The following is a 26,608-nucleotide window of genomic DNA, read 5'->3' on the forward strand; positions in this document are numbered from 1 at the left end:
ATGAAAAGGCGGTCCACCGGGGGGGGGGGGGGAACTGAAAATTGCAGCTCCTCTTACTGCCGGCGCACCACCATGTAGGTGCGCCGGTGGTAAGCAACTTACAGTTTGGCCCGGACCTGGTTCAGCCTTATCCCCGGCGCACTAATTTTTTTCCTGCGCCGGCAGTATTGGGTCATCACCGGCGCGGCCGAAACATGGCGCGCCGGTAGTATTTAGCACCGGCTGACATCTTTTCTGGTGCGCCGGCAATAATATTTGCAGCTATAGGCCTTTTCCTAGTAGTGAATGTCAAGGGAAAAATTTCAAAATTGGGAAGCCGCCGAGGATGGACTACAAAAGGACATGAGTGTGGGGTTATGGAGAAGAGGAGTGATCGGCTTTGGTCGGCAGCTGGGCCCCATACATGAAAAGTATGGATGGGAAATTACACCGGGTTGGTAAAAGGATATTGGTCTCTTGTGGGCAAAGCAACACACATCTGCAGGTAGTAAAGAATTGTATCATGTCACTCCCTATTTCGGAAAGGAATTGGGAACGCATCAGGAAAGGAACTCCATGAAATTTTAGACAACTTGTGAAGATTGACAAATATAGTTTTTCAGAATAAAATGAATCTTTGAATAAATGTTGATGAAAACTGCATTAGCCTACGACTTCCTCATCAATGACTACATCAAACACTTAAGTTAAACTTGGTGAGTACGATGTACTCTTCTCACATCTTAAATCCTTGCTAGGCTTGGAAAACACTGAAGAGGGGGCTACTGGAGAACCATCCAGAAAAGAGAAGGTATACTATGAAGAACCAGATATTTCCGAAGACATCGAAGGGATGAACTATGGCATAGTCTACGGAGAAATTGACCTGGAAGGAGAAGAGGAGTAGTGAAGAGCTCCAAACACTATAGGATAGACTGCTGAGCTTTCATGCTACTTAGTTTAGTCATACTATTAATTCTAATGTTACTTAAATTAGAGTTCGAGACTGATGAAAATCTTTATTGAACCAAATAGGATCATGAAATTTGTGTACTCTGACTTGTAATATTAAGTGTGTAATAATAAACCCGCGATGTTTCAATTGTACTACTCTAAGAGATGCGATATTTATGAAATGATACTGTTATAAGTGTTACATCAATGATTTGTGCACTACAAGATACAGTGTTATATCAAAGTTTCTGGAATTGTATCACTTATCCAATCCACTGTCACAGACGGTCCTCCCCTTGCACGAAAAATCTTAATCGACGCCAAACATCACCGGAAACAAAGGGATTCCTTAGCTTGAACCGTGATAAACGAGCAGATCAAGAGAAGCACTTTGTTTACCAGGTGCCACAGTTATGTTCTCAGACAGTTCATAAATGCATACTAATTGCAACTTGTTGATTGATCATGCATACTAATGCAGCGGTTACGCTAATAAATTTCCTCAACGTAAGTGTAGTGTTACTGCTTGGTCCAAACGTTAAACACAAGCGGATAAACACCAGCGCTGCCGCGCGCGGCAGGACAACTCAGCAGCAAACCAACCCGCTCCTCCTCGCTGTCGTCCGTCGTCGTCACCTCGCCTCACCCGTCGTCCTCCACACCTTCCAGAACCGCCTGCGCCTCTCCAATCCTCACGCCACCGTTGGCCCCTATAAGACTCTTCACTCACACCACGAGCTCCACACAAGCACACAAAAGCCATCTGTTTCAGCTCAGGCGCACGAGGAGCTAGCCAGTAGCCACACACCTGCGGCTCGTGTAGCAATGGAGGGCAAGGAGGAGGATGTCCGCCTGGGGGCGAACAAGTTCTCCGAGAGGCAGCCCATCGGCACGGCGGCGCAGGGCTCCGAGGACAAGGACTACAAGGAGCCCCCTCCGGCGCCGCTGTTCGAGCCCGGCGAGCTCAAGTCCTGGTCCTTCTACCGCGCGGGCATCGCCGAGTTCATGGCCACCTTCCTCTTCCTCTACGTGACCATCCTCACCGTCATGGGCGTCAACAACTCCCCGTCCAAGTGCGCCTCCGTCGGCATCCAGGGCATCGCCTGGTCCTTCGGCGGCATGATCTTCGCGCTCGTCTACTGCACCGCCGGCATCTCCGGTACAGTTCTTGCCTTCCTCCTTTTTTTTTTCTTCTTGGTTGGCTTTTCTGTGCTAAGCTAACGGATGGATGCTTTGTTTTCTGTTGGCAGGCGGGCACATCAACCCGGCGGTGACCTTCGGGCTGTTCCTGGCCAGGAAGCTGTCGCTGACCAGGGCGGTGTTCTACATCGTGATGCAGTGCCTCGGCGCCATCTGCGGCGCCGGCGTGGTCAAGGGGTTCCAGCAGGGCCTGTACATGAGCAGCGGTGGAGGCGCCAACGCTGTGAACCCCGGCTACACCAAGGGCGACGGCCTCGGCGCTGAGATCGTCGGCACCTTCGTCCTCGTCTACACCGTCTTCTCCGCCACCGACGCCAAGAGGAACGCCAGGGACTCCCACGTTCCGGTGAGTACCGCTCCTTGTCCACAGCAGTAATTACAACGTGTGTTGAAGTTTTTCTTACTGGGGTGCTTAATGGTTACTACTGATTGTCTGTGGAACAGATCCTTGCCCCGCTGCCAATCGGGTTCGCAGTGTTCCTGGTCCACCTCGCCACCATCCCCATCACCGGCACCGGCATCAACCCGGCCAGGAGCCTCGGCGCTGCCATCATCTACAACAGGGAGCACACCTGGTCAGACCACGTGAGTGAGCTGAAACTGAAACTGAAACCTACCCCCATGTTCCTCTGAACTTGCAAAACTTAACTGTCTTTAGTACTGGTACTAGTTGCAGCCATGTAGTAGTACATACTGGAGTATTCAGCAACTCATCTAATCAACACGTACATGTGAAATAGTTAGTGAGGTTTAATCTGACGAACTGACGTAAAATTGTGAAGTCTGTCCATGTAATAACAGTAGTCAGGCGACAGCAATAATTGAGCAGCTGAAGCTGTAGGTGATGCTTATCATTCGTTAGTTAATTTATAAGATAGAAAGTCTACCCTCGCCCGAAGGGAAATGGCGAAAGACTTGCCCGCCTCAGTGTTGCACGCAACTACTGACCTTCAGAAAATATAAATGTAGGATAGTGACACCAGTGTCCACCATAGATTAGGCTGCATGCTAAACCTTCTCATCATAGAGCAAATAATTTAGCATGCTAGCAAGTGCTAACCAAATCCTTCCAAATTTCTCCTTTGCAGTGGATCTTCTGGGTCGGCCCCTTCATCGGCGCCGCCCTTGCCGCCGTGTACCACCAGGTGGTCATCAGGGCCATCCCATTCAAGAGCAAGTCCTAAGCTGCGACGAAGATGCAGATCGAAAGAGCAAGCTGCTCGATCTCCGATGGGGCAGCTGTTTCCCATGCCTGCTATGTTAATTACTCTGTGGAATTCCCGTTTCTGTTCCAAGTTTGATGTGTGCTGCTGCTCCCTCTTCATATGAACACCCAGACTTGTAATCTCAGTACTCAGTTGTGTATGCTGCTGCAAGTTTTATTGTGCAAATCGACTTAAGTTGTTTATTCATGTGCCTCCTGGCCTTATCAGAGCTAAGCTCTAAGCTGCTGTCTCTCTGCAATCCGCTTAAGATAAAGAGATGTCTACGTTCGAACACGTACCGGCGGTAGAAACTTGGCGCTCTTGTTTTAATCTGAAAGTAGCCGTTGTTCAGACAGCGTGTGCTAGGCATGCGTACAGCCTAGACCTGTCAGGGGTGTGGCTGAAGCTATAGCCATTCCTTGGTCACAAGCTTGGAGAAGATGGTGGGGAGAGGACAATGATGAGCGGAACGGACTGGAGCCACCCCCGGTTGGCAACTAGCGGCGTGGGCGTGGTCCGTCCGACGGCGCCCACTCTGGTCCTTCATACTGCTGGCTCTACACCGTGGCACGCCCCGTGCTGGCTTGTTTGTTTGCTGTGTAGTGTGTACTACGGCGCCGTGTAGTACTAGGCTGGCAAGCTGGAAGCTCCGTGTAGCCGCAAAGGGTTGATGGGTTGATGCAAGATGGAAGTGGCAACCGGTGAATGCTGGGAAATGACCAGATAGGTGAAAACAGCAGGTGGCCACCGCGCCAGCTCGAAAGGGGCTCACGCTGTCGGGGCGATCTGAGATCTCGAACAACCGTAGATCCCCAGAACTTGTTTGTTACTGTACCTTGGAAAGCAGGGCGTCGCCAACTGAATGGATGGAAGACGCATGCATGCCGCCAAATCGAGCTGACTAGGCATTCAACAAATCCTGGCTATAGCAAACACACACGACACTGCAAACAGCTAACCATTACACCGAGGCAGCCATCTTTTGCCACTCGCCAGACTTTACTTGGCTTCATACCAGGGGCGCTTCTGCACCGCCATCTTGCCCCAAAACATGGGCATAATGCATGGATGTAGTAGTAACTTGCAGGTCAGGAACACAATTACAAGTAGCAGCACAAATGAGTATATAGGGATTCAATATGGACAACATACGGACCGAGCTAGTGTAACCAGGGATCATATTCATTTTAGCCAATCTCGGTAACTGGTACAGTAAATGGGTTGGCACATCAGCCGACCGAGCGCTGCTGCAAAGCACTTCGGTAGCTTCAACCTGGGTGAGATGTGTAGTTGTTCGGAGACCGGCTGCTGAATGGCTCTCAACAGTTTGTTATGTGCAAATCAGCAAAGGACTGGCTTTCAGAGCATCTCCACTCGTCCCCCCGAACAGGCCCCCGGCGAGCGTTTTTTCCATCCGGACGGCGTAATTCGGCCCAGTCGCGCCCCCGGTTCCTCGTTTTCGTCCGGATTTGGGCCTAAATCCATCCGGCGATCCCACGACATCCCCGGCCCCCCGGGGAGCGCTCGGGGACTCCGGACGAAGCGAAAGCGCGCGTGGCCCCAACTTGTCGGCGACAATGGCCTCCGATCTACGGCAAAACCCTCGTCTTCCCGATCTACGGCAAAACCCTCATCTTCCCGATCTACGGCAATACCCTCGTCGAACGAAAGCTTTGAACTCTCAATTGGTGCAACATAGATAGATTATATATATATTTCGAATATAATTCGAATAAACATAAGAATTACATATAAAAACTAAAAAACTAAACTACTTCTTCTTCTTCTTAGAAGGCCCCGCCTCATCGTCGTCGCGGCGACGCTTCCGGCTCGCCACCTCCTCGTCGGAGGAAGTTGAGTCCTCCTCGTCGTCCTCATCTTCGTCCTCCTCCTCCTGCTCCTCCTCCTGCTCCTGCTCCTCCTCCTCTTCCTCGGCCTCTTCCTCGCCGCTTCCACGGCCTCTTCGTCCTCCTCCTCGTCGTCCAACTCGTCCTCGCCGTCGGCGGGGGGAATCGTCGCCGCCGGACGATGCAAACCGGATCCCACCAATGGCGCCATCCAGGCGGCTTCCCCTCGCTGTCGGTGTCCGATGGCCAAGAGATATCGCTCATGGTTGACGGAGGATGGTGACGAGAGAACAGATGAATGGCGTCGCCCGTCGAAAACCGTATATGTAGGTCTCTCGACGACAGAGAGCGCCGGTTGCTCTTCCCCGGAGTTCGTGCTCCATTACGGCGGTTCTCGCATCGAGGCCACTTCGACCGTTCCCGACGAGTCGTTCCGCTCTCCACCACTTCGCGACGGTTCAATGCGTCGAGGGAACTCCGACGATTGCCCTTCCCGGTGACTGCGCCGTCGCTATGCACGCGGTGGGTGCGCGTCCATGGGCTCGCGGCTGGGAAAATGGGCCTCCCCAGGCCAAAAACTACATCCATCCGGCGCTAAATTTCGCCGGATTTGGGCGTGGGGAGCCCAAACGAGTGGGGATGCTCTCACTTGAGACTACATCAGGGCGCCATGAAAGAATAAATTACATATAACAGCAACCGGAGTATGCATGAGTCGGACTACTACTCTTGGTCCATCAGTCTGTACGGGAACTCAGTATACAGTTCTGCCATTTAGACACATGTTAGCATGCCAGTTGTAATATGCCACGCCCAACCTGTTCTGCCCGATAGAGATGGACGGTCTGCAAATGTTCAAAAGCAAAAGGCTTAAAATGTGAATTTCGAGCTCATAAAGTGACGGCTGCACCTGATTCTATTATGTGCACTACTATCAGGGCGAAAACTTCTGAATTTTATCAAGTACTAACAGTTTAGAACAAACCGCATAATACTGGCAGTGAGGGGGTGTAAAAATGCCATGATCACTTAATCGGTAAACATGCCATCTCATAAAAATATTGAAGATGGAACTGGTGTTTTATGTCTTTGTGCAATAATAATCTAATCTAATTCTGTATTTGTACAAGCCGACCACCAAGCTCAAGAGATCATTTAGAGCCATGCTCACTCAGCAGATAGCAAGTAGTTGTGAATTTAGCAGGATTGTGTACGAAACATTGAAGCTGCAAATGATCCTGACTTCATGTAACTGGACACAGATAATCAACAAAATAAATGTGAGTTTATCACAGGGTACACGTACCCTGTGCGATGACAACAAAGACTCCATCCTTCTGACAGCTGTTAGCTTCAAAATAAATCAATGATATTTTCCATACAGTCATGCTATGATACAGTTCCAACTACTGAATGGCCAAAGCCCTGAAAACCACTCAGGCCTTGTTTGGTGCCAGTGTTTTTGCGAGTTTTAGGCCCAATTCGGTGCCAGTGTTTTTTGAAGTGTTTGGGCCGGTTTTGGGGTGTTTTTTTCGGGCTCAATCAAAACACCCGAAAACAACCCAAAACACATCTGAGCTGTTCGGTAGGCCGGTTTTGGCCCGACGAAACCCTTCGGGCCGGGGTCGAAGGAAAACGCGTCCCCCCACCTTGCGTTTTCTGCCGGGGCGAGTGGCGACGAGGGAGTAAGCCCAAAGCCGACGCCATTCCAAGCCGTCGTCGCCGTTCCAGGCCACCGCCGTCCTGCTGCAAGAACAAGGCCGACGCTCCCGCTGACGGCGCCGCCGGCGCCGCCGGCGCTCCTACCGCCGCCTACCGGGCTCTCCTGCCGCCGCCCCTCCTCTCCTGCGAAGCTGGATTCACTGGTGAGTACCATCCACCCCGCCTCCTCTATGTATTTCTAGGGTTCATCATTGTGAGATTTCTAGGGTTCTTGATTTCTAGTGTTCTTGATTTCTAGGGTTCTTGATTTATAGGGTTCTTGATTTGCTAGACAAAATATTGGTTATGTCTAGATTTTTTTATAGGAAATGAACCAATCAAAAGATACGGAAGATAAAGACTGTAGTCTCTTGATTTCATTTCCCTAGGAATGAATAATCATGAATATTAAGTGAGAGAGCAGAGCGACCTTCTACAGATTTGCTCAAGTGTTAATTGCTCGGATCATGTAAGTATACAAAGATCAGCATTCTGGCATGCAGTTCTGGCTAAGGCCTTTGCCTCAAGCGCAGGAAGAGAGATCTTGCTTAGTTGTTAGCGCACCAATTAGTCGATATGTTGCTTTTTGATCGAAGAAAAAAAATGATACATCCATTTGCCACTAATGTTTGTTTGAAATGGTGAATCCGGGTCCAAGACACCAAGTTGTGACCAAAGATATCATTTCCCAACGAAAAAGTCCATTTTGCATCCTTCAACTTTGTGCATAGTTCACTTTTCGTCCTAAATGTTTTATTTGGTACAAAATAGACCCTAAACTTTGCCATGCCGTTCACATGTCTTGTCTTCTGATTTTCTTTCGTAGATGTAGACCAGGTTGAAGAAAGAACAAAAATCAGACCGGAACAAAAATAATGCTAGACCAGAACCTTGAATCCCACTCACGCGTGAGCAAGAAGAAGAGGATGGTAACTAACCTGCCTTGGCAGCCTCGTCTTTCTGCCGCTCAACGATTCTCATAGCGCCGTCATTAACCTCAGCATATCGCCCGGCCGGACGCGCCCACTAGGCGTATGTGAGGGCAGAAAGGGAGTGAGATGTTGAACTGCTTTGTTCATCACAATTGCAGACCGATAGGAACATCATCTCCATTTTCAACCACAAAGGTAGTTAAAAGATTGTTGTGCGTTTTCGTTACATCCAGCTTGATCTAGTGGTGGACATCGCAGTGGACAATCGGGATGTCAGACGAGCGATAGATACCGATGTCGAGTAGATAGAAAATTGTGGCGACCTACTCAAGCCAGAGGATTGTGGATTTATTTTGGCTGAAATCGGCTCGGTATAATTTATTTTGGCGAAAGGTTGGGTATTTTCACCATGGTTTTCATACTGGTTGGTTATTTTTCGTTTCTTTTTCAAAAAATATCGGCAGAACCAGACGTTTGAACAAGTTGGTAAAGTTTAGGGTCTCTTTTGGACCAAATGAAACATTTGGGATCAAAAGTAAACTTGTGTGAAAGTTGAAGAACGAAAAATGAACTTTTTTCTTTCCCAACCTCCTTCCATATGCTTGCAATTTGTATTTATCAAGGAAGCAGGACCAGGAGCAAAGTGAAAAAGGGGTTTGCTACCTTTGGTTCGAAATTCTTGGTAGGATTTCTCATGAGTGCAGTTGTCTAGTACCTTGACTATAAGAACTGCTTGGTGGTACCATCATAACAAACTGATCAGTCCCGTCCTGCGCGTGTACTCTTTAAGATCATAGCAAGTACTCCATATTTAGGCCGTGTTTGTTTGGGCTGGAGCTTGAGCTTTTACTGCTTTTGGGTCTTTAAAAGCATAAGCCCAGCCAAACACCTAACTTCTAGGCATGGGTTTCTACAAGCGCTTCTCACATTTACACTTGAAGCCCATAAGCACGTCCCGGGGTACTTCCTGCAGCTTCCCGTGGCTTCTCACTTACAAATCAACAAAAAAATTTACATCTTGAGAAAAAAATTCAGATTCTTGGTTAATTTATATTTTATAGTAAAATCTTTTTAAATAGAAAATAATAAGGAAAATAATGTTTTTTATTATTAAATAATAAGGAAAATAATATTTTATTATTATTAAATAATAAGGAAAATAATATTTTTGTTATTATTTTCTATTTTACATTTGACCAGTCTACCAACAGTCCTGGATGCAGTTTGCCAAACAACAATTTTACATTTGACCAGCCATCCAGCTCCAGCTGGATGCAGTTTGCCAAACAGCAATTTTACAATTGACCAGCCATCCAGCTCCAGCTGCTTCTCAGATCTTACCAGCTCCAGCTTCTTTTCGTTCAGCTGCAGTCCAAACAAACAGGCACTTAGTTAGTTGGTCAGACGGTCTGGACATAGTGTCTGACTTTCTGCATCTGTGCTTTAGCTCACGATTTGGACATCATGTTGGATGCTTTAACTCTACTGTTCTCTGGACATGATGGTTTGTTTCTCACCTCTGATGTTAGTCTACATTATCAAAAAAAATGATTGTGAGCTGATTAGGTAGTTCTTGTTTGAATATTATTATTAGTCATGTGTATCTGCTGCAGTGTTTGGAGTTCGAACAAAATATTTCTGATTTACCTTTATTGTCTTGTCCCTGTTATTTCTGATCTGTGCAAAAAAATGTCTTGAAGGATTCCATGTCTTATTGCAAGAAGCAGTAATTAATTATAAAATGAGATATACTTGCTTGCTTGTTACTTGCATTTGAAATGAATCACATCCTATTGTAGAAATACTATTAAAACTGAACCTTACTAATTCTAAAGATGAGCACACACTCTTATATTATTACACCATCACTCTTGCTGCTGCTTCATGCATGTCCAATGGTGTTCTAGCAGGTTGCTTGCATTACAAACTGTTCTTAAATTGAGCAACTATGATAGCAAAAATCCTACCAAGAATTTCGAACCAAAGGTAGCAAACCCATTTTTCACTTTGCTCCTGGTGCTGCTTCCTTGATAAATACAAATTGCAAGCATATGGAAGGAGGTTGGGAAATGATATCTTTGGTCACAACTTGGTGTCTTGGACCCGGATTCACCATTTCAAACAAACATTAGTGGAAAATGGATGTATCATTTTTTTCTTCGATCAAAAAGCAACATATTCACTAATTGGTGCGCTAACAACTAAGCAAGATCTCTCTTCCTTCGCTTGAGGCAAAGTACCGTGCGGCCTCAGCCAGAACTGCCTGCCAGAATGCTGATCTTTGTATACTTACATGATCCGAGCAATTAACACACGAGCAAATCTATAGAAGGTCGCTCTGCTCCCTCACTTAATATTCATGATTATTCATTCATAGGGAAATGAAATCAAGAGACTACAGTCTTTATCTTCCGTATCTTTTGATTGGTTCATTTCCTATAAAAAAAATCTAGACACAACCAATATTTTGTCTAGCAAATCAAGAACCGTAGAAATCAAGAACCCTAGAAATCAAGAACACTAGAAATCAAAAACCCTAGAAATCTCACAATGATGAACCCTAGAAATCTCACAATGATGAACCCTAGAAATACATAGAGAGGAGGCGGGGTGGATGGTACTCACCAGTGAATCCAGCTTCGCATGAGAGGAAGGGCGGCGGCAGGAGAGCCCGGTAGGAGGCGGTAGGAGCGCCGACGGCGCCGTCAGCGGGAGCGTCGGCCTTGTTCTTGCAGCAGGACGGCGTTGGAGGGAGCGGCGGTGGTGGCCTGGAACGGCGGCGACAGCTTGGAATGCCGGCGGCGACGCCGGCTTCGGGCTTCCTCCCTCGTCGCCCTCACGTCGCCACTCGCCCCAACAGAAAACGCGAGGGGGGACGCGTTTTCCTTCCACCCCGGCCCAACGGGTTTCGGCGGGTTTCATCGGGCCTATACGGGCCAAAACCGGCCTACCAAACAGCTCAGACGTGTTTTGGGTTGTTTCGGGTGTTTTGATTGAGCCCGAAAAAACACCCCAAAACCGGCCCAAACACTTCAAAAAACACTGGCACCGAATTGGGCCTCAGTTACCTTACCAAGCTCCAAAAAAATACCGATTGGCTGTTTATCCTTGATAATTAGTTATCACGCCTAAGTCCAAGGTGTGGAGAAGCAGATGGATTTGGCTTCACATGATCCACAAAGGCATGACGAGTGAAATGTTCAGAATGCGACAGTCTCACGCGAATAAAAAACGTATCCAAGCCTCTTTCCAAATTGAGGGCTTAGAGCATCTCCAGCCGATTGGGGCTCCCCGGACCGAAATCCGATGCTATTTAGCGCTGGCTTGGACGAAAGTTTGGCCCAGGAAGCGCCGAAGTTCCAGTCGTCTCCTCGGTAGACATCCGGGGTTCGGCGTTTTTTTAGAGAAAAACATCCCTAGATACCAAATTTCCTGCATAATTCAGCGAATTTGACCAGTTTTGCCAATATTTGGCTTATTTTTATAAATAAACGTTACAGATCAACAAAACAAGACAAGTTTTCAAACAAATCAAATGGAAACTAGTTGGTGTTGCCTCGAAGCGTCCATATGTGCTCCACCAGATCATCCTGCAGCTGTTGATGCATTGTGGAGTCTCGAATCTCCTGACGTATAGTGATGAACGCAGTCCACGATGCCGGCACCTGGTGGTTAGGCTGTACAAGAGGACCCTCTCTGTCATATGTTGCAACTTGCTCGCTCGGAGGACACCAAATGCACGCTCGACGTCCTTTCGGCAACCTTCTTGTTCCTTGGCAAACTGTTGCTCCTTCGGAAGGGCGGGGCTTGAGATAGTCTTCACAAATGTTGCCCACTTTGGATAGATACCGTCTGCAAGATTGTATCCCTTGTTGTATTGTCGGCCATTGATCACAAAGTTAACCGGGGGAGCATGACCCTCAACAAGCTTGGAGAAGACCGGCGAGCACTGCAAGACGTTGATGTCATTGTTTGATCCCGGCATACCAAAGAAGGAGTGCCAAATCCAGAGATCATGGGTAGTCACTGTCTCAAGTATCATAGTGCAGCTTTTTTTGTGACCCTTGTACATTCCCTGCCAGGCAAACGGACAGTTCTTCCATTTCCAATGCATGCAGTCAATGCTTCCAAGCATCCCTGGAAATCCTCGAGCTTCATTGACAGCGAGGATCTTACAGTGTCTTCGACAGTCGGTGATCTCAAGTAGATGTCCCCGAACACTGCTATCACCGCCCTGCAGAACCGGTAGAAACAATCAAGGACGGTGGACTCCGCCATCTGAAGATAGTCATCGGTAGAATCACCAGGAGCTCCATATGCCAGCATCCGCATAGCCACCGTGCACTTTTGGAGGGCGGAAAACCCTGGCATGCCAGTGCAATCCAACTTGCATCTGAAATAGGAGTCGTACTCTCGAAGGGCATACACAATTTTCAGGAAGAGCTTCCGGCTCATCCTGAAACGACGCCTAAAAACAGCCTCACCGTGCAATGGATCGTCGGCGAAGTAGTCGGCGTAGAGCATGCAGTAGCCCTCCATTCGCTGCCTCGGCTTGCACTTCCGGCGACCTGGTGCCGGCCCACTACGGCGACCAATGGCCGACTCGGCGTACAAGCCGGACATGCAAGCTAGGATCAGCAGGTGCTCCTCGTCTTGGGCGGCGGCTGCCGTTTCTTCTTCAAGAAGCTCGGCGAACATCTGCTCCTCCTCGTCGGAGTCCATGGCAATTGGACGAAAACCTACCGGGTGTGTCGACGAGGAGTGACGCGAGGGAGCTGCCTGGCGGCGGAAAATATGCAGAGGGCACGACGGGCGGCGGAATATAGGCTGTTGGGTGGAGAAACGGCGGAGTTGAGGCAACCGGCCGGCGGATTGGCGAGGGGTGGTGCCGGCGGCGACAGAGCAACGGGAGGGGAGGAGGGATTTGCGTCGACAAAGTGGTGGGATTCGTCTGTTCTCGCCGATAGAGCGGGCCTGTCCCCGCTTTTCTCTCGTCCGGAGTCCCCGAGCGCTCCCCGGGGGCCGGGGATGGCCTGGGCTCTCCGGACGGACGAAAGGCCTAATCCGGACGAAAACGAGGGTCTGGGGAAGACTCGGCTGTTTTCGTCCATCCGGATGGAAAAAAAAAGGCGTTCTAGGGGTCTCGTCGGGGAGACGGCAGGAGATGCTCTTAGAATGTCAATTGTCAGTCTTGAAGCACCTGTGAGACTTGATGCACTCTAACAAATTGCCCAAGGTGATGGTCTGTAAGCCGGCTGGGGAAAGATCATCTGGACCTCTTGATGCGATTGCAAATCCTTCATTGCTGTAGGTTGGTTGCTTTAAACGGTTAAAAGGAATGGCACCATTACCACCAAACAGGGGAGTGGAAGCGCCTGAAAGAGTTCTCGGGCTTGAAATTGGAGAGGGTGACATTCTACCATTTGTATTTTGGGGAGACTTTGACCTTAACAGAGGACTTCCAAATAGAGAAACTGGACAGGATATACTGCTCCGTATATGGAGATCGCTGCAGAAGTAAAAAAAAAAATTTGAGGTGCCATGAAAAGATAAACAAAGTTCACCAGAAATTCATTTACTGGGAAGCATGAGATTCTGTCGACACTAGACCGTGCACTAAAAAAGGTTGGAACCTAGTCACTGTCCTCTAGTCAGTCCAGCACACATAGGCGACTGTTTAGCCTGAGGGCATGAGCAATGGTGGCATACACAACTAGCTGCTCCATGTAAAAAAGTTGTAAGAAGCAACATGTTGAATTTTATCTCTTCAATGGAAGCTACAACTTTAGTCAGAAAAAAGAGAGAAGGGACCCCACAAATATGACACTATGTATCTCTTTCTCTCTCCAAAAAACATGCTTTTAGGACCGAAGATCCCACTTCTTGAAGAGGAGGCTGCCTCATCATCCGAATCTACTTTGGACCACCCGAACCTAACTAAAGATGTGAAGCAGCACCTTTAGGGTAATGCATTGGGCATGCCCTGAATAGTCCACAATTAGGTGCTAGGCACCACCTATCCCTTTAAAGACACTGGCAGTAGAAAGCAGTAGGAGGTCTGACGGCCCGCGTGATCAGTGGTGCAAAACGTTCTAACCGAGATGCCTTTACTTTATATAGCTAATACTTTACTTCTCAGTTACTAGCTTGCTAAAGTATGTTAAGAAACATTGACGGTGTGTCATTCTAAAATAAATAAGCAGAACTTGGGAAATGCTGTACCTATGTTTCGAAGAAAATTTTGTGCCCCTTCTCGGCTAAATCGTCTGACCCTCCAATCCCAAGGTGACGAGATATTTCTTGTATGCCCAACCACCTAAAACATCAGTGGAAGCTTAGCAGAGTGAGCAGACCACGAGAAGGACAAAAGAAGACACTCGATCATCCACGGAATGTAATCTATACCTAATAATAAAGGAGCTAAGGTTTCTGCCAAAATTTTCGTCCAACATTTTATTTTTCGATTTTACCCTCCCACCAAAATACATAATACACCAAAATACCCTTGTACCGGTTCGTTTTCTTCTTTTCGGCTCCTCTAACCGAGCAGAGAACTCCTCTTCCCCGTGCATCACGCCGACCGCCTTCAGCGCTCCTCCTGCGCCTGTCCCGACGCCGGCCAGGCCCTCGTCGACCACCAGCGCCGTTCCTGCACGTCTCCCGCCGCCGGCCAGGCCCTCGCCAACCGCCAGCGCTCCGCCGGCCAGGCCTCGCCCTGGCCGCCCCTCCTGCGCGCCTCCCGCCGCCGGCCAGGCCCTCCGTGCGGGTGTACAACCATGTGCTCGATTTGATGCTCCAGGAGATCAGGCAGAGGAAGGACAGTGTGAAGCCGAACGTACAACCTGCTCATGTAGGTTGTTGTTTGACAACGATCGGGTCAACACCGCGCGCAGGATGCTCGATTAAATGGCTCAATGGCATAACAACAGCTGCAGCCGGTCCTGCTCGCGACTGGTCGGTCTTTCTTCTCAACGAGATGCGGGACAGCGGGAGCGAATCTAAATCTTCTCGTGAACTTACACTGTATTATGGGCATACTGAATTAGTCGTGCCTTGGCTAAAGTACCAGCTTAAAAAAATTCTAAGCTACAGGTAAACGTACATATCCTGAATCTTCTCCTGAATTGCCTGCTGAATATTGGGAGAGATGCAGTTACCTGCCACGAGTAGCTGCCCTGGATGCAAGCAAGCCAAGTTGTTGTATCAAATGTTGGACCTAATTACTCGTGTCTAACTGAGAGTTGCTAGCTGGAAGAGCTGCTTGCGCTGCTTCTGTCTCTAATCCCGCATGTGCCACCGGGCACGTTGCTATTTTGGTGAGCCTGGTACCGACGTCAACCAATTGGGTCAGTTGCTAGGTAAAAAGATGCTTCGGTTAGTCCCACCTCGCTACGATACAGGGACTTCCACCGGTTTATATATGATAAGTTTGTGGATATGAGCAAGCCAATGAAGAACGGCAAGAGAGAGATCAGAGATGCTCAGATGGATCTATGGAAGAAAGGCTGCGCTGAACGGAAATCGGGAAGCATGAGGTGTGCCTGCCAGGAGGGCTAAGAATGTGAGCCGAGACATAAACCAGAGCGAGATTTGAGCCCGGATGGACGAGGTGACCTACCTTCTTGCCGGAGGAGCACAGACGCACAATGGGCTCGTCGCGAGTGGCGGCGCTGGGAGGTGCTTCCTCACCAACGGCCGGTTGCCAGATGCACCAAAGACAAAGGAAAAAAACGACGGCTCGTTGGAATCGTCGGGATCGCCTGGGGCTTCCGCTGCCACGCGAGAACGCCCAAGAGAACCGGGCTATTTTTTCTGCTGCAGGCCATCGTTGTTGGGTGCACATGCACGATCTTACAATAGATTTGATTAGACTATGAGATAAATCAATTTGGTTTCCCTTTTGATTTTTTGATTCACCTTCCTAAGTGTGTGTTGTAGATTTGATTAGACTATGAGATAAATCATGGAGTGCCTCAGCTTTAGAATTTTATTATGACCATACGAGTAAATTTGAGGCGGAAATATTGAGGCAAAATTTGAGATGTTTGTGCTGTAGAAGCTAATGACCTGATGATTTTTTTTTTTGCCTGCAAGGATCTACGTTTTTTGAGCACCTTTTTTGTTTTTGCCTAACTAGAGCCATCATACCTATATATTTTTTTTTTGTATAAGAAGACTGCGGTGCAGTAACTACTTGGTATTACCGGAGTATTTAGACTATATATTTATATTTTTTTCTACAATTTAGAACTTGAATTATTGATGTAGTGTATGCTTCTCATATAGCTAAAAGCCTGATATGATGCTGGTTATTATGTTGGATGCAGACTCCCTTCTCTTAATGTTATATATGTTAACATATCAGTTTCTTTGGTAAGAAAGTAAAAGACAGGTCAATTAAGAACTTCATGTTATTTATTTATTTAATGTGATGCCGTAGCAACGCACGGGTTTTGTCCTAGTTACAACAAAAGTATTCAGCTGGTACATTTGAATTCGGTCTACAAGATATAACAGACAGTTGTTCCAAGGAATCAGAAATAACAGATTTCTCAAGTGGGACTCTATTTTGTGTGAACAGGTGTTGCAAAAGCTCCATTGCTGGGGGACATTGAGAAGGATCACATTGCAGAAACTTTCTGATGAAGTCCTTGTCCTGCTCTGAGAGGTGATCTGGTACTGGTGAAAGTTCCTTGCTATTTCCAATCTTGACCATTGCAGCAATCTGTAGGAGAGAAAAGCAGGGAAGTATTTGATGATTACTTCCACTTCTGATTACCAGCCCAAAGAGCAAGCCTTGTCTCAATATTTCATGCAATTACATGCAAGTAAATAAGTTCTAGAGTTTCCATGCTGAGACAGTACAGTTCCAAAACAGCTCAGGAACATAAAGGTGTTGTATCCATTCATCTGGTGTGGAAAAAAAGTGTATTTAATAGCCTAGTTTTTCAAGCATCTTTTGTCAAATTCTCCTAGTTCACAGGACTTGCATGGAACTCTTGGCCCATTTCCTAGTATCAGTGTTTACAAGTGGGTCACCGAATCAAGGCGGGTTGGATGAAGTGGTGCCAAGCTTCTGGCGTACTCTGTGACAAGAGAGTGCCACAAAAGCTAAAAGGCAGGTTTTATAGGAAAGCTATCCGACCTGCGATGTTGTATGGCGCTGAGTGTTGGCCAACGAAGAGACGACATATCCAACAGTTAAGTGTAGCAGAGATGCGCATGTTGAGATGGATATGTGGCCACACAAGAAAGGATCGGGTACGGAACGACGATATACGGGAGAGTTGGGGTAGCACCGATTGAAGAGAAGCTGGTCCAACATCGTCTCAGATGGTTTGGACATATCCAACGGAGGCCTCCGGAAGCGCCAGATAAAGCGTGATGAGAATGTTAAGAGGGGTCGTGGTAGACCAAACTTGACATGGGAGGAGTCCGTTAAGATAGACTGAAGGTTTGGAATATCGACAAAGATTTAGCCATGGATAGGGGTGCATGGAAGTTAGCTATCCACGTTCCGGAACCATGACTTGGCTTCGAGATCTTATGGGTTTCAACTCTAGCCTACCCCAACTTGTTTGGGACTGAAAGGCTTGGTTGTTGTTGTTGTTGTTGTTGTAGTGTTTACAAGTGGGTAGCTGGTCCATTTCTGTTGGTAACTGGTAACATTTCCATGAGGAGGCAGTTTGCAGTGCAGCCATCAAATATTCCTTTTTTATATACTTCCACTGTTCACTAATGTAAGACCTCTTAGATATTTTAAAGTGGACTAGATACGAACCAAAATGAGTGAACCTACACAGTAAAATACGTCTCGATACATGGATTTACGAAAAAAACTAAAAGTATTACATTAGTGAACGGAGTGAGTATAATTTTATAAAAAAACATTTTATCTGCAGATGGTGGGTGAAAACCAGACAACAAATATGTGCAGGAGAATGATGGAACAAATTGAATGATACCTATGGACTGTATTGTTTGCATGTAAATAAGCTAATCCAGAAAGTATCTGTTGAGTGTAGCTGCGTATTGCTGGTTCACCAAGCTGAGCATACTCTTGTAGAAGTTTATGGATAGATCCACCAGATACATACTCCAAGTATATATTGAGTCTGCCATCAACCTGCTTTGGGGCATAATAATGTGTAAAGTCAAGCAAAAAAATTAAAAGTGGTGCATAAAGAATCCTTCCAATAAAATACGAGAAGCTATCATAAACTCCCTTGCAGCCTATGTTAAAGAGCTTAAAGGGAGTAGGGTACAAAAATGATAACGACCTTACATGTACTATATAATCTTCTAAACTTACAGGAAAAGATAGCAGCGTAATTGGAAAGCAAAGATAACAAGAGTAAGTAAATAGCAATAGAAGGCAACTGTTTATACCGTTTCTGAGCCATAGTATCGTAGATATTTGGATGTTGTAAGCGGCTCAAGAGTGATATTTCCTCAGAAACAAATGGTAAATGGAAAACAATAAAGGGAACAATAAATGAACTGATCTTTTAACTGATGTAGAATTGTAGGTGCAAGCACAATTGAAAAACTGTACCTGCCCCAATGGTTTTGCGCTTTCCCTTGATTTAGGATCATCCGAGAATAGGGTAACCTCTTTTATAGCACACATTTCACTGCCATCACCGATATTGATGGTGAAATCAAAACAAGGGGAGAGAACTGTGAGGAATCAGGACATAATTTGAACACACTCAAATGGTCATCATATAGTAATAACAAAGAACCTGTGAGATGCTATGGATCTAAAAAGAAGTTGTGGTACATGTGAACAGGACGTCAGGACCAATTATGCCATTTAACAATAAATGACCTTTTTTAGCCGGGCGCTATATTATGGAAGGAGCCGTTATTCTGCATGAGACAATCCACAAGCTGCACACTCAGGAGATGCACGGTGCAATTTTTAAAATAGAATGTAAGAAAATCTATGACAATATAGGCTGGTTAATTTAACAAGGTTTGTGAATGAAGGGGGTTTGATAGGCGGGTTGTGATAGGCGGGGCGAGCCAACGTAAAAAACCCAGCCACTCTTATGGAGATGAAACCCAAAGGAACCTCGTTGGGGCGTAACCCTCTTAGCGATGCGCCACATCGGAATCCGGGTGTGGTGTCAAATGGGCAAGGGTCGGGCCGTCACCCCCTTGGTGGCGCGCCGTATCTTGATCTGGATACGGTGATAAGTGAGCAAGGGTCGGGTCGCCGCATCCTTAGTGGCGCGCTGCACCGACGGCCCGGTGTAGTGAAAAATGAGCAAGGGTCTCCGCATTTGACTCGACGAGTGCGGAGGGTAAGGAAGTTAGCCGAGCCTAGGAGGATACGCTTAGGTAGCTGGAACGTAGGGTCCCTGACGGGTAAGTTACGGGAGTTAGTTGATACGGCGGTGAGGAGGCGTGTTGATGTCCTATGTGTCCAAGAGACCAAATGGAAGAGATAGAAGGCGAAGGAGGTGGAGGATACCTGTTTCAAGTTGTGGTACACGGGGACAACTTCAAACAAAAATGGAGTAGGCATCTTCTTCAATAAGAGCCTCAGGGATGGAGTTGTGGACGTCAAGAGGCAAGGGGACCGGATGATCCTTGTCAAGCTAGTTGTTGGGGACTTAGTCCTCAATGTTATCAGCGCGTATGCCCCACAAGTAGGCCACAATGAGAGCACCAAGAGGGAGTTCTGGGAAGGCCTGGAGGACTTGGTTAGGAGGGTACCTATTGGTGAGAAGCTCTTCATAGGAGGAGACCTCAATGGCCATGTGGGTACATCTAACACAGGTTTTGAAAGGGTGCATGGGGGCTTTGGCTATGGCATCAGGAACCAAGAAGGAGAAGACGTCCTGAGCTTCGCTCTAGCCTATGACATGGTCGTAGCTAACACCCTCTTTAGGAAGAGAGAATCCCATCTAGTGACGTTCAGTAGTGGTCTACACTCTAGCCAGATTGATTTTGTCCTCTTTAGAAGAGAAGACAGACGCGCCTGCATTGATTGTAAGGTGATACCTGGAGAGAGTGTTGTCCCTCAACATAAGCTGGTGGTTGCTGACTTTCACTTTAGGATCCGTGTCCAGCGGGGTAAGCGCGCCAAAGTCGCTAAAACAAAGTGGTGGAAGCTCAAGGGTGAGGCATCCCAGGCTTTCAGGGAGAGGGTTATTAAGAAGGGCCCTTGGGAGGAAGGAGGCGATGCAAACATGATGTGGATGAGTATGGCGACCTGCTTGTGGAAGGTCGTTGTAGAGGAGTTTGGGGTGACTAAGGGAAGTAGAAGGGAAGCTAAGGATACCTGGTGGTGGAACGATGAGGTCCAGAAGGTTATTAGGGAGAAGAAGGACTTCAGATGCCTATATCTGGACAGGAGTGCAGCTAACATGGAGAAGTACAAGGTGGCGAAGAAGGCTGCAAAGCGGGCGGTGAGTGAAGCAAGGGGTCGGCTGTATGAGGACCTCTACCAACGTTTAAACACGAAGGAAGGCGAAAGGGACATCTATAAGATGGCCAAGTTTAGGGAGAGGAAAACGAGGGATGTCAACGAAGTCAAATGCATCAAGGACGGAGAGGATCAGCTTCTTGTGAAGGATGAGGCGATCAAGCGTAGATGGTGGGAGTACTTTGACAACCTTTACAATGGAGAGGTTGAGAGCTCTACCATTGAGCTAGACGACTCCTTTGATGATACTAGCATGTGCTTTGTGCGACGTATCCAGGAGTCTGAGGTTAAGGAGGCGTTAAGGAGGATGAAAGGAGGCAAGGCGATGGGAGGCAGGGTATTTTAGTACCAATCTTCAAGAACAAGGGGGTGTTCAAAGTTGTACTAATTACAGTGGAATCAAGCTGATGAGCCATACTATGAAGCTATGGGAGAGAGTCATTGAGCACCGCTTAAGAAGGTTACAAGCGTGACCAAAAACCAATTTGGTTTCATGCCTAGGAGGTCTACCATGGAAGCCATCTTCTTGGTACGACAGCTGATGGAGAGATACAGGGAGCAAAAGAAGGACCTTCGTATGGTGTTCATTGATTTGGAGCAGGCCTATGATAAGATACGTTGGAATGTCATGTGGTGGGCCTTGGAGAAACACAAAATCCCAATAAAGTACATTACTCTCATCAAGGATATGTATGATAATGTTGTGACAAGTGTTCGAACAAGTGATGGCGACACTGGTGACTTCCCAATTAGAATAGGGTTACACCAAGGGTCATCTTTGAGCCCTTATCTTTTTGATTTGGTGATGGATGAGGTCACAAGGGATATACAATGAGATATCCCATGGTGTATGCTCTTTGCGGATGATGTGGTGCTAGTCGATGATAGCCGAACGGGGGTTAATAGAAAGTTAGAGTTGTGGAGGCGAACTCTAGAATCGAAAGGTTTTAGGCTTAGTAGAACTAAAACTGAATACATGAGGTGCAGTTTCAGTTCTACTAGGCACGAGGAAGGAGAGGTTAGCCTTGATGGGCAGGTGGTACCAGAGAGAGACACTTTTCGATATTTGGGGTCCATGTTGCAGAAGGATGGCGATATCGATGAAGATGTGGGCCACCGAAGCAAGGCTGGTTGGATGAAGTGGTGCCAAGCTTCTGGCGTACTCTGTGACAAGAGAGTGCCACAAAAGCTAAAAGGCAGGTTTTATAGGACAGCTATCCGACCTGCGATGTTGTATGGCGCGGAGTGTTGGCCAACGAAGAGACGACATATCCAACAGTTAAGTGTAGCAGAGATGCGCATGTTGAGATGGATATGTGGCCACACAAGAAAGGATCGGGTACGGAATGATGATATACGGGAGAGAGTTGGGGTAGCACTGAAGAGAAGCTGGTCCAACATCGTCTCAGATGGTTTGGACATATCCAACGGAGGCCTCCGGAAGCGCCAGTGCATAGCGGACGGATAAAGCGTGCTGAGAATGTTAAGAGGGGTCGTGGTAGACCAAACTTGACATGGGAGGAGTCCGTTAAGAGAGACCTGAAGGTTTGGAATATCGACAAAAGATTTAGCCATGGACAGGGGTGCGTGGAAGTTAGCTATCCACGTTCCGGAACCATGACTTGGCTTCAAGATCTTATGGGTTTCAACTCTAGCCTACCCAACTTTTTTGGGACTGAAAGGCTTGGTTGTTGTTGTTGTTGTTGTTGTTGTTGTTGTTGTGAATGAAGGGGTTTTCCTCGACTTGGAGGGCGGGTTTGTCGATTTTTGTACAGCATAGTAGTGTTGCCATTAAAGTCAGTGATGATGTTGGACCGTATTTTCAAACCAAGAAAGGCCTCCGGCAGGGGATCCTGGTATCACCTGTTTTCTTTTACATCGTGGCTGATATGCTGGCAAACCTAATTAAAAGAGCAAAGGAGGATGGGCAGATTAGCGGACTTATTCCAGCACTTGTAGATGACAGGCTGCCTATTTTACAGTATGCAGATGACACTATCCTTTTTACACATAATGATTTGGCTAAACTAATATGAAATTAATTTTAAGTATGATCAAACAACTCTCGTGATTAAATATTAATTCCTTAAAAGCAAACTATACTGTTTTGGAAAGGCTAAAGAACATTAACTCGATTATACGCATCGTTTGGGCCTTGCGCTGGGTTCTTTCCCCTTTAAATACCTGTGTATTTTCCAATACATTATCTCAAACTTTGTAACCAGGATTGGAAGGACATCGCAGATCATTTTGGAAGACGTCTCAGTATTTAGCGCTCCAGGAACTTATCCTATGGCAGACATCTGGTCGTGATTAATTTGGTGCAAAGTAGTCTGCCCCTCACCACGATCTTTTCGGAGATCCCGACAGGGGTTTGGGAGATGCTAGATTTTCATCGCTCCCGATTTTTTGGCAGTCAGGTCAGCATTAGAGAAAATACCAGTCAGCCAAATGGGCGACTTTGTGTGCCCCAAAGGACCAAGGCAGCCTAGGCATTAAGGATTTGGTCCATTTGGATGTTAAAGATAAATGCCTGCTGACTAAATGGCTCTACAAGTTATTTACTGATGACTGGATTTGGCACTCGCTTTTGCGTAATAAATATTTGAGTCAAAAGGACTTTCTTTGTTTACAACCATGCCGACGGACTCGCACTTTTGGAGGGGCCTCATGAAGGTTAAGGATGACTTTGTGCAGTTTGGGTCACTTTGTGTAGAACAAGGCGAATCAGTCAGATTCCGGGAGGACAAATGGCTCAGGGAAGTGCCATTTTCAGTTATGTACCCTAAATTATTCAATATTGTTCCTTAAAAGTCATAGAAACTAAGGATGTTGACCAATACTAAGAATCATATGTAGTATGCACGTATTTTACGCAAGTTACATAAGGTTATGATTTGAATGATTTTTATTCACTAATTTTTAGTTGTAAGTTCCTCAACATAACCAGTGCATGGCAGGATTATGAGTCTAACAACTAGTCTAGACTAGTTGCTCGATTAGTCTATGAGTCCTAATTTGACTGTCGGCTAGCTTGTTCGACTGGCCTAGTTTGTAGAGTTGAGTGGTCGAGCGATTAGTCATGAACTAATCTAGATTGGTCGTGGTATTTGAGTCGACTGATCCAATTTGGGCATGAATAAGTGAGGGGCTAAGCCCGCGGGATGGAAAGGTTGAACACTAGCTATTTCCAGGCTTGCTGAAGAATGAACCGCCTCAGCTTGGACCATAACGTCGCCACCATCCACTGACCATCCGCCGCTGGCGGTCGCCAGAAGCATTGCGACGCCCTCCCCCTGCTGGTTCCGCTCCTATCTGGTTGCCATATATGTACTAGCTACCGCTGAAGTACATGTCGATTAGCTGGTTCCTACCATAAATTTATATGATCATGCTAGCCATCTAGCCTTTAGTTGAAGGAAAAAAATAGTAGCTCTGCAATAATGGAAACATTGTACTCCCTCCATCCTAAAATAATAAAGCATGCTTTTTTCGCACGGTCTTTGATGCACGACTTTGACCACTAATACAACCTGCGTTCCGATGAATAAGGCTTATAAATTTAGTCAAAGGTCAAAGCTTACATAGTCTTACCAAATATAAAGAAGAAAATATAAACATCTACAACATGAAACAAATATATTATGAAAAATATTTTACAGTGAATATACTAATATTGATTTGGTATCTTAAATGTTCACATTTTTGTCAATAACACTGGTCAAACTAAGAGTATGTTGACTTTTGACTAAATTTATACGCCTTATTCATTATTCATTGGAACAGAGGGAGTATATACCAAACTATATGGATTGAGAATGTACAATTAGTATCATTGCATTTGTCTTGCAAATCGCTTTCATTTCATATATATGTATACAAATTTTAGGGACATATTATAAGTACAAATCATAGTCAAAGTTGTAATTTGTTGACCAACGAAATTTAAGGGTGCCTTATGTTTTGTGACGGAGGGAGTATGAGACAATATCAAATAAAACGAGACTTGTTATAGAAGTCCATACACAAAAAGATTGTGCAGAAAAATAAGATGGCCAGAACAGAACATGTCTTCACGCAACTACCTTAAAAAACTCCAAGCATATGCTTAATGTATATTGAGTCGTACGGTGAAAATTTGAAGCTTCATATGTAGAGAAAAACATACCTGTTGAAGTCAACATATACATTGGCCAAATGTACCACACCAATCAGTTTCCCCTTCTTCCATCGTGATCCAGGACTTGGTGGGTCTCTGTTCAGGTAGGATTACGAGGTGCTGAAATAGGACTAGCCAGCGTGGACTTGTTTGGAAAAAATGAACTATTAGAGATGCTTAATGGTGGAACGGGCAATCTGTGAGTTTGCTTATTCTTCCCACCATCATTCTGACTTGTTGGAGATCCAGGTGCCATCCCTCCAGCTCCAGGCCTCCTATGTAATGGAGGAACACTTCCACTATGCACCCTGGAGCTAGGGCCAGGAGTTGCCATTCTTGGGCTAGGAATTGTCGAACACTCTGGACTACCCTGCTGGGCTGCCAAAAAATCTGGGCTAGATAGAATATCACCACCCACCAAGTTATGACCAGATGTTTGCCCTGAACCTAGACTGGAGCACTGGCCAGGCCAAGGAAAGTAACATCTGTATGAGGCTTTACTGCCCAAAAGGCTGAAGTTGGAATATGATCTTTACATAATCTTCTTGGATTTCTAGAAGGACTTGACATCAAATTATTGGGAGCACTCTCCAAGACCACCGGCCGAAGATTTTGTAGATTGGATTGGTGATGTGGACATTGTATGGTTACTTTTTTTTTAGAAATGGGTATCACCCGGCCTCTGCATCAAATAGATGCACACAGCCAAACATTGTATGGTTACTAAGGACTTGATTAGTTGTTTTGGTCATCTCCTTCGTACTCTTGGTTGTAGCAGCACCAGGGTGCTCTTTATGCACATTACTCTAGGGTTCAAACAGAATAAAATTTATTTGAGAGCAAGTTTGAACAAAGTCAAAGAGGCGCAAACATAATGCACAACAGTAAGGAACATACCTTGACTTGCTCCTCAAAGTAACATTTGTTGTGTTTTCAGCATCATTTCCAACAGGGCTTGGAAGCTGAGAATCTAAACGATCATCGCTATCAGCAGAACAGTTGCTAGAGACATGAGAGCAAAAGCATCATGTTCTCCAATGTTGTCAAAACTGATCAATTACCATATTCTTCCAATAACATGAGAGCAAAAGCACTGCTTTTCTTGTGATGACATACAACACCCTTGACTCCCACGATGGACTGACAAGAATACAACAACAGACCAGTCACTGCAAAACCAAAGAGTCCAAGATGAATTAATATTCCATCTAGCACTTTGATCGCCTCGAAGTCTGTAAACCTTTTAGAGGTACTATAAAAAGCAGCAATTCAGTTGAAATCAGTATAAACCATGTGCCAATAGCAGTTCTTAGGAGAGGTGCAGTATGGAAAAAGTGCCAAGATAAAATATGCTTTATTGCATTCAGGTATTCCCTGGTAGCTTTTGTGTGATTAAACCAACAGCACAACTAGAAAATGGTAGTTGGGGATGGGACGTGGGGCAGGATTGAGGAGTCGGCGGTAGCTGGGGGTAACGCACGCCACGTTGGCAGCCGTACAGCAGGCGTCGGTACACAATATCACTGAAGCAAAACTCGTGTGCTTTGACTGAATGAAGGAAAGGGGAACACATCATGTTCTTCAACTTCATTTAGGTAAGAGGTTGCCAAGGTCACATTTCACAGTGTAATAAAAAATATCACCGATTAGTAACAATCTAGCAACCTGTAACGGCTCATTTGTTTGGGAGGCAGTCACATGTAAATTGTACCACAATAAAGCACCAAGTCAGGTTCTGTCTAGCATTTTGTTTTTTACAGGGGGTGGAACTGAACAAGGAGCACGGGGCTTGGTTGAGCCCGGCAAACAACGCGAAAATAAACTGATCCTAGCAGTATTGATTCGGCATCTCAGAAGTAGCAGATTCATTTCCTGGAAAATCGGCACCCAAACACATGGCCGGATGCACCCGCGCCTTCATAGTCCGTCCAATCTACGGGATGGCGGCAGCTAAGAGCAGTCTAGATTTTCACGGAAGGGGAGAGACAGCAAAACGAACAACGATCCGAGCAAAGCTAGGGCTTCCCTTACCAGCAAAAGGCACCGCGTCCGGTCCGAGCCACTCTAGGAGCGGCAGGAGGAACCGGAGGGGGAGGATCACGAGAGGACCGAGGCCAGCTGCTCCGAGATGGCCGGCGAGCTTCGGTGGTGGGGGAGGGGAGGAATTTTCCGGGTGCGAGGGACTTCGGGACTGT

The 26,608-nt window shown here is 46.5% G+C and overlaps 2 protein-coding genes across 8 annotated transcripts; one reads left to right on the forward strand and one right to left on the reverse strand.

The window, feature by feature from the left end:
- The first annotated feature begins 1,654 nt into the window (after positions 1-1,654).
- On the forward strand, positions 1,655-3,545 carry LOC127335968 (probable aquaporin PIP1-2). Its single transcript, XM_051362704.2, has 4 exons — positions 1,655-2,092; positions 2,184-2,479; positions 2,578-2,718; positions 3,222-3,545. The coding sequence occupies exons 1-4, from the start codon at positions 1,759-1,761 to the stop codon at positions 3,315-3,317; spliced, it is 867 nt and encodes a 288-aa protein (XP_051218664.1). The 5' UTR covers positions 1,655-1,758; the 3' UTR covers positions 3,318-3,545.
- A 2,287-nt stretch (positions 3,546-5,832) lies between these two features.
- LOC127335969 (uncharacterized) lies at positions 5,833-26,608 on the reverse strand. 7 transcript variants are annotated; one of them, XM_071826664.1, is made up of 9 exons: positions 26,445-26,608; positions 25,475-25,582; positions 25,311-25,383; positions 24,423-25,219; positions 18,374-18,498; positions 17,784-17,944; positions 16,307-16,543; positions 14,041-14,134; positions 5,833-6,030 (listed from the first exon to the last, which is right to left on the reverse strand). In XM_071826664.1, exons 4-8 carry the CDS (start codon positions 24,442-24,444, stop codon positions 14,041-14,043), a joined length of 639 nt encoding a protein of 212 aa, XP_071682765.1. In that variant the 5' UTR covers positions 24,445-25,219; positions 25,311-25,383; positions 25,475-25,582; positions 26,445-26,608; the 3' UTR covers positions 5,833-6,030. The 7 variants fall into 7 exon arrangements, 3 of the variants coding, with proteins under 3 accessions (XP_071682765.1, XP_051218665.1, XP_071682766.1); XR_011752587.1 differs by lacking the exon at positions 17,784-17,944 and adding an exon at positions 18,208-18,269 and having other exon boundaries at positions 18,374-18,452; positions 25,311-25,582; XR_011752586.1 differs by lacking the exon at positions 17,784-17,944 and adding an exon at positions 18,208-18,269 and having other exon boundaries at positions 18,374-22,155; positions 25,311-25,582.

The sequence above is a fragment of the Lolium perenne genome, chromosome 2 (genome assembly GCF_019359855.2).
Source record: "Lolium perenne isolate Kyuss_39 chromosome 2, Kyuss_2.0, whole genome shotgun sequence".
NCBI lineage: Eukaryota > Viridiplantae > Streptophyta > Magnoliopsida > Poales > Poaceae > Lolium > Lolium perenne.

Coding starts and splice junctions, on each gene's coding strand:
- LOC127335968 (XM_051362704.2), top strand. CDS start 1,759: ATGGAGGGCAAGGAGGAGGATGTCCGCCTGGGGGCGAACAAGTTCTCC. Junction 2,093..2,183: donor CTGCACCGCCGGCATCTCCG/GTACAGTTCTTG, acceptor TTCTGTTGGCAG/GCGGGCACATCAACCCGGCG. Junction 2,480..2,577: donor CCAGGGACTCCCACGTTCCG/GTGAGTACCGCT, acceptor TCTGTGGAACAG/ATCCTTGCCCCGCTGCCAAT.
- LOC127335969 (XM_071826664.1), bottom strand. CDS start 24,444: ATGTATATGTTGACTTCAACAG. Junction 18,499..24,422: donor GTATATGTTGACTTCAACAG/GTATGTTTTTCT, acceptor GATTCCTCACAG/TTCTCTCCCCTTGTTTTGAT. Junction 14,135..16,306: donor CTTGTAGACCGAATTCAAAT/GTACCAGCTGAA, acceptor CTGATGTTTTAG/GTGGTTGGGCATACAAGAAA.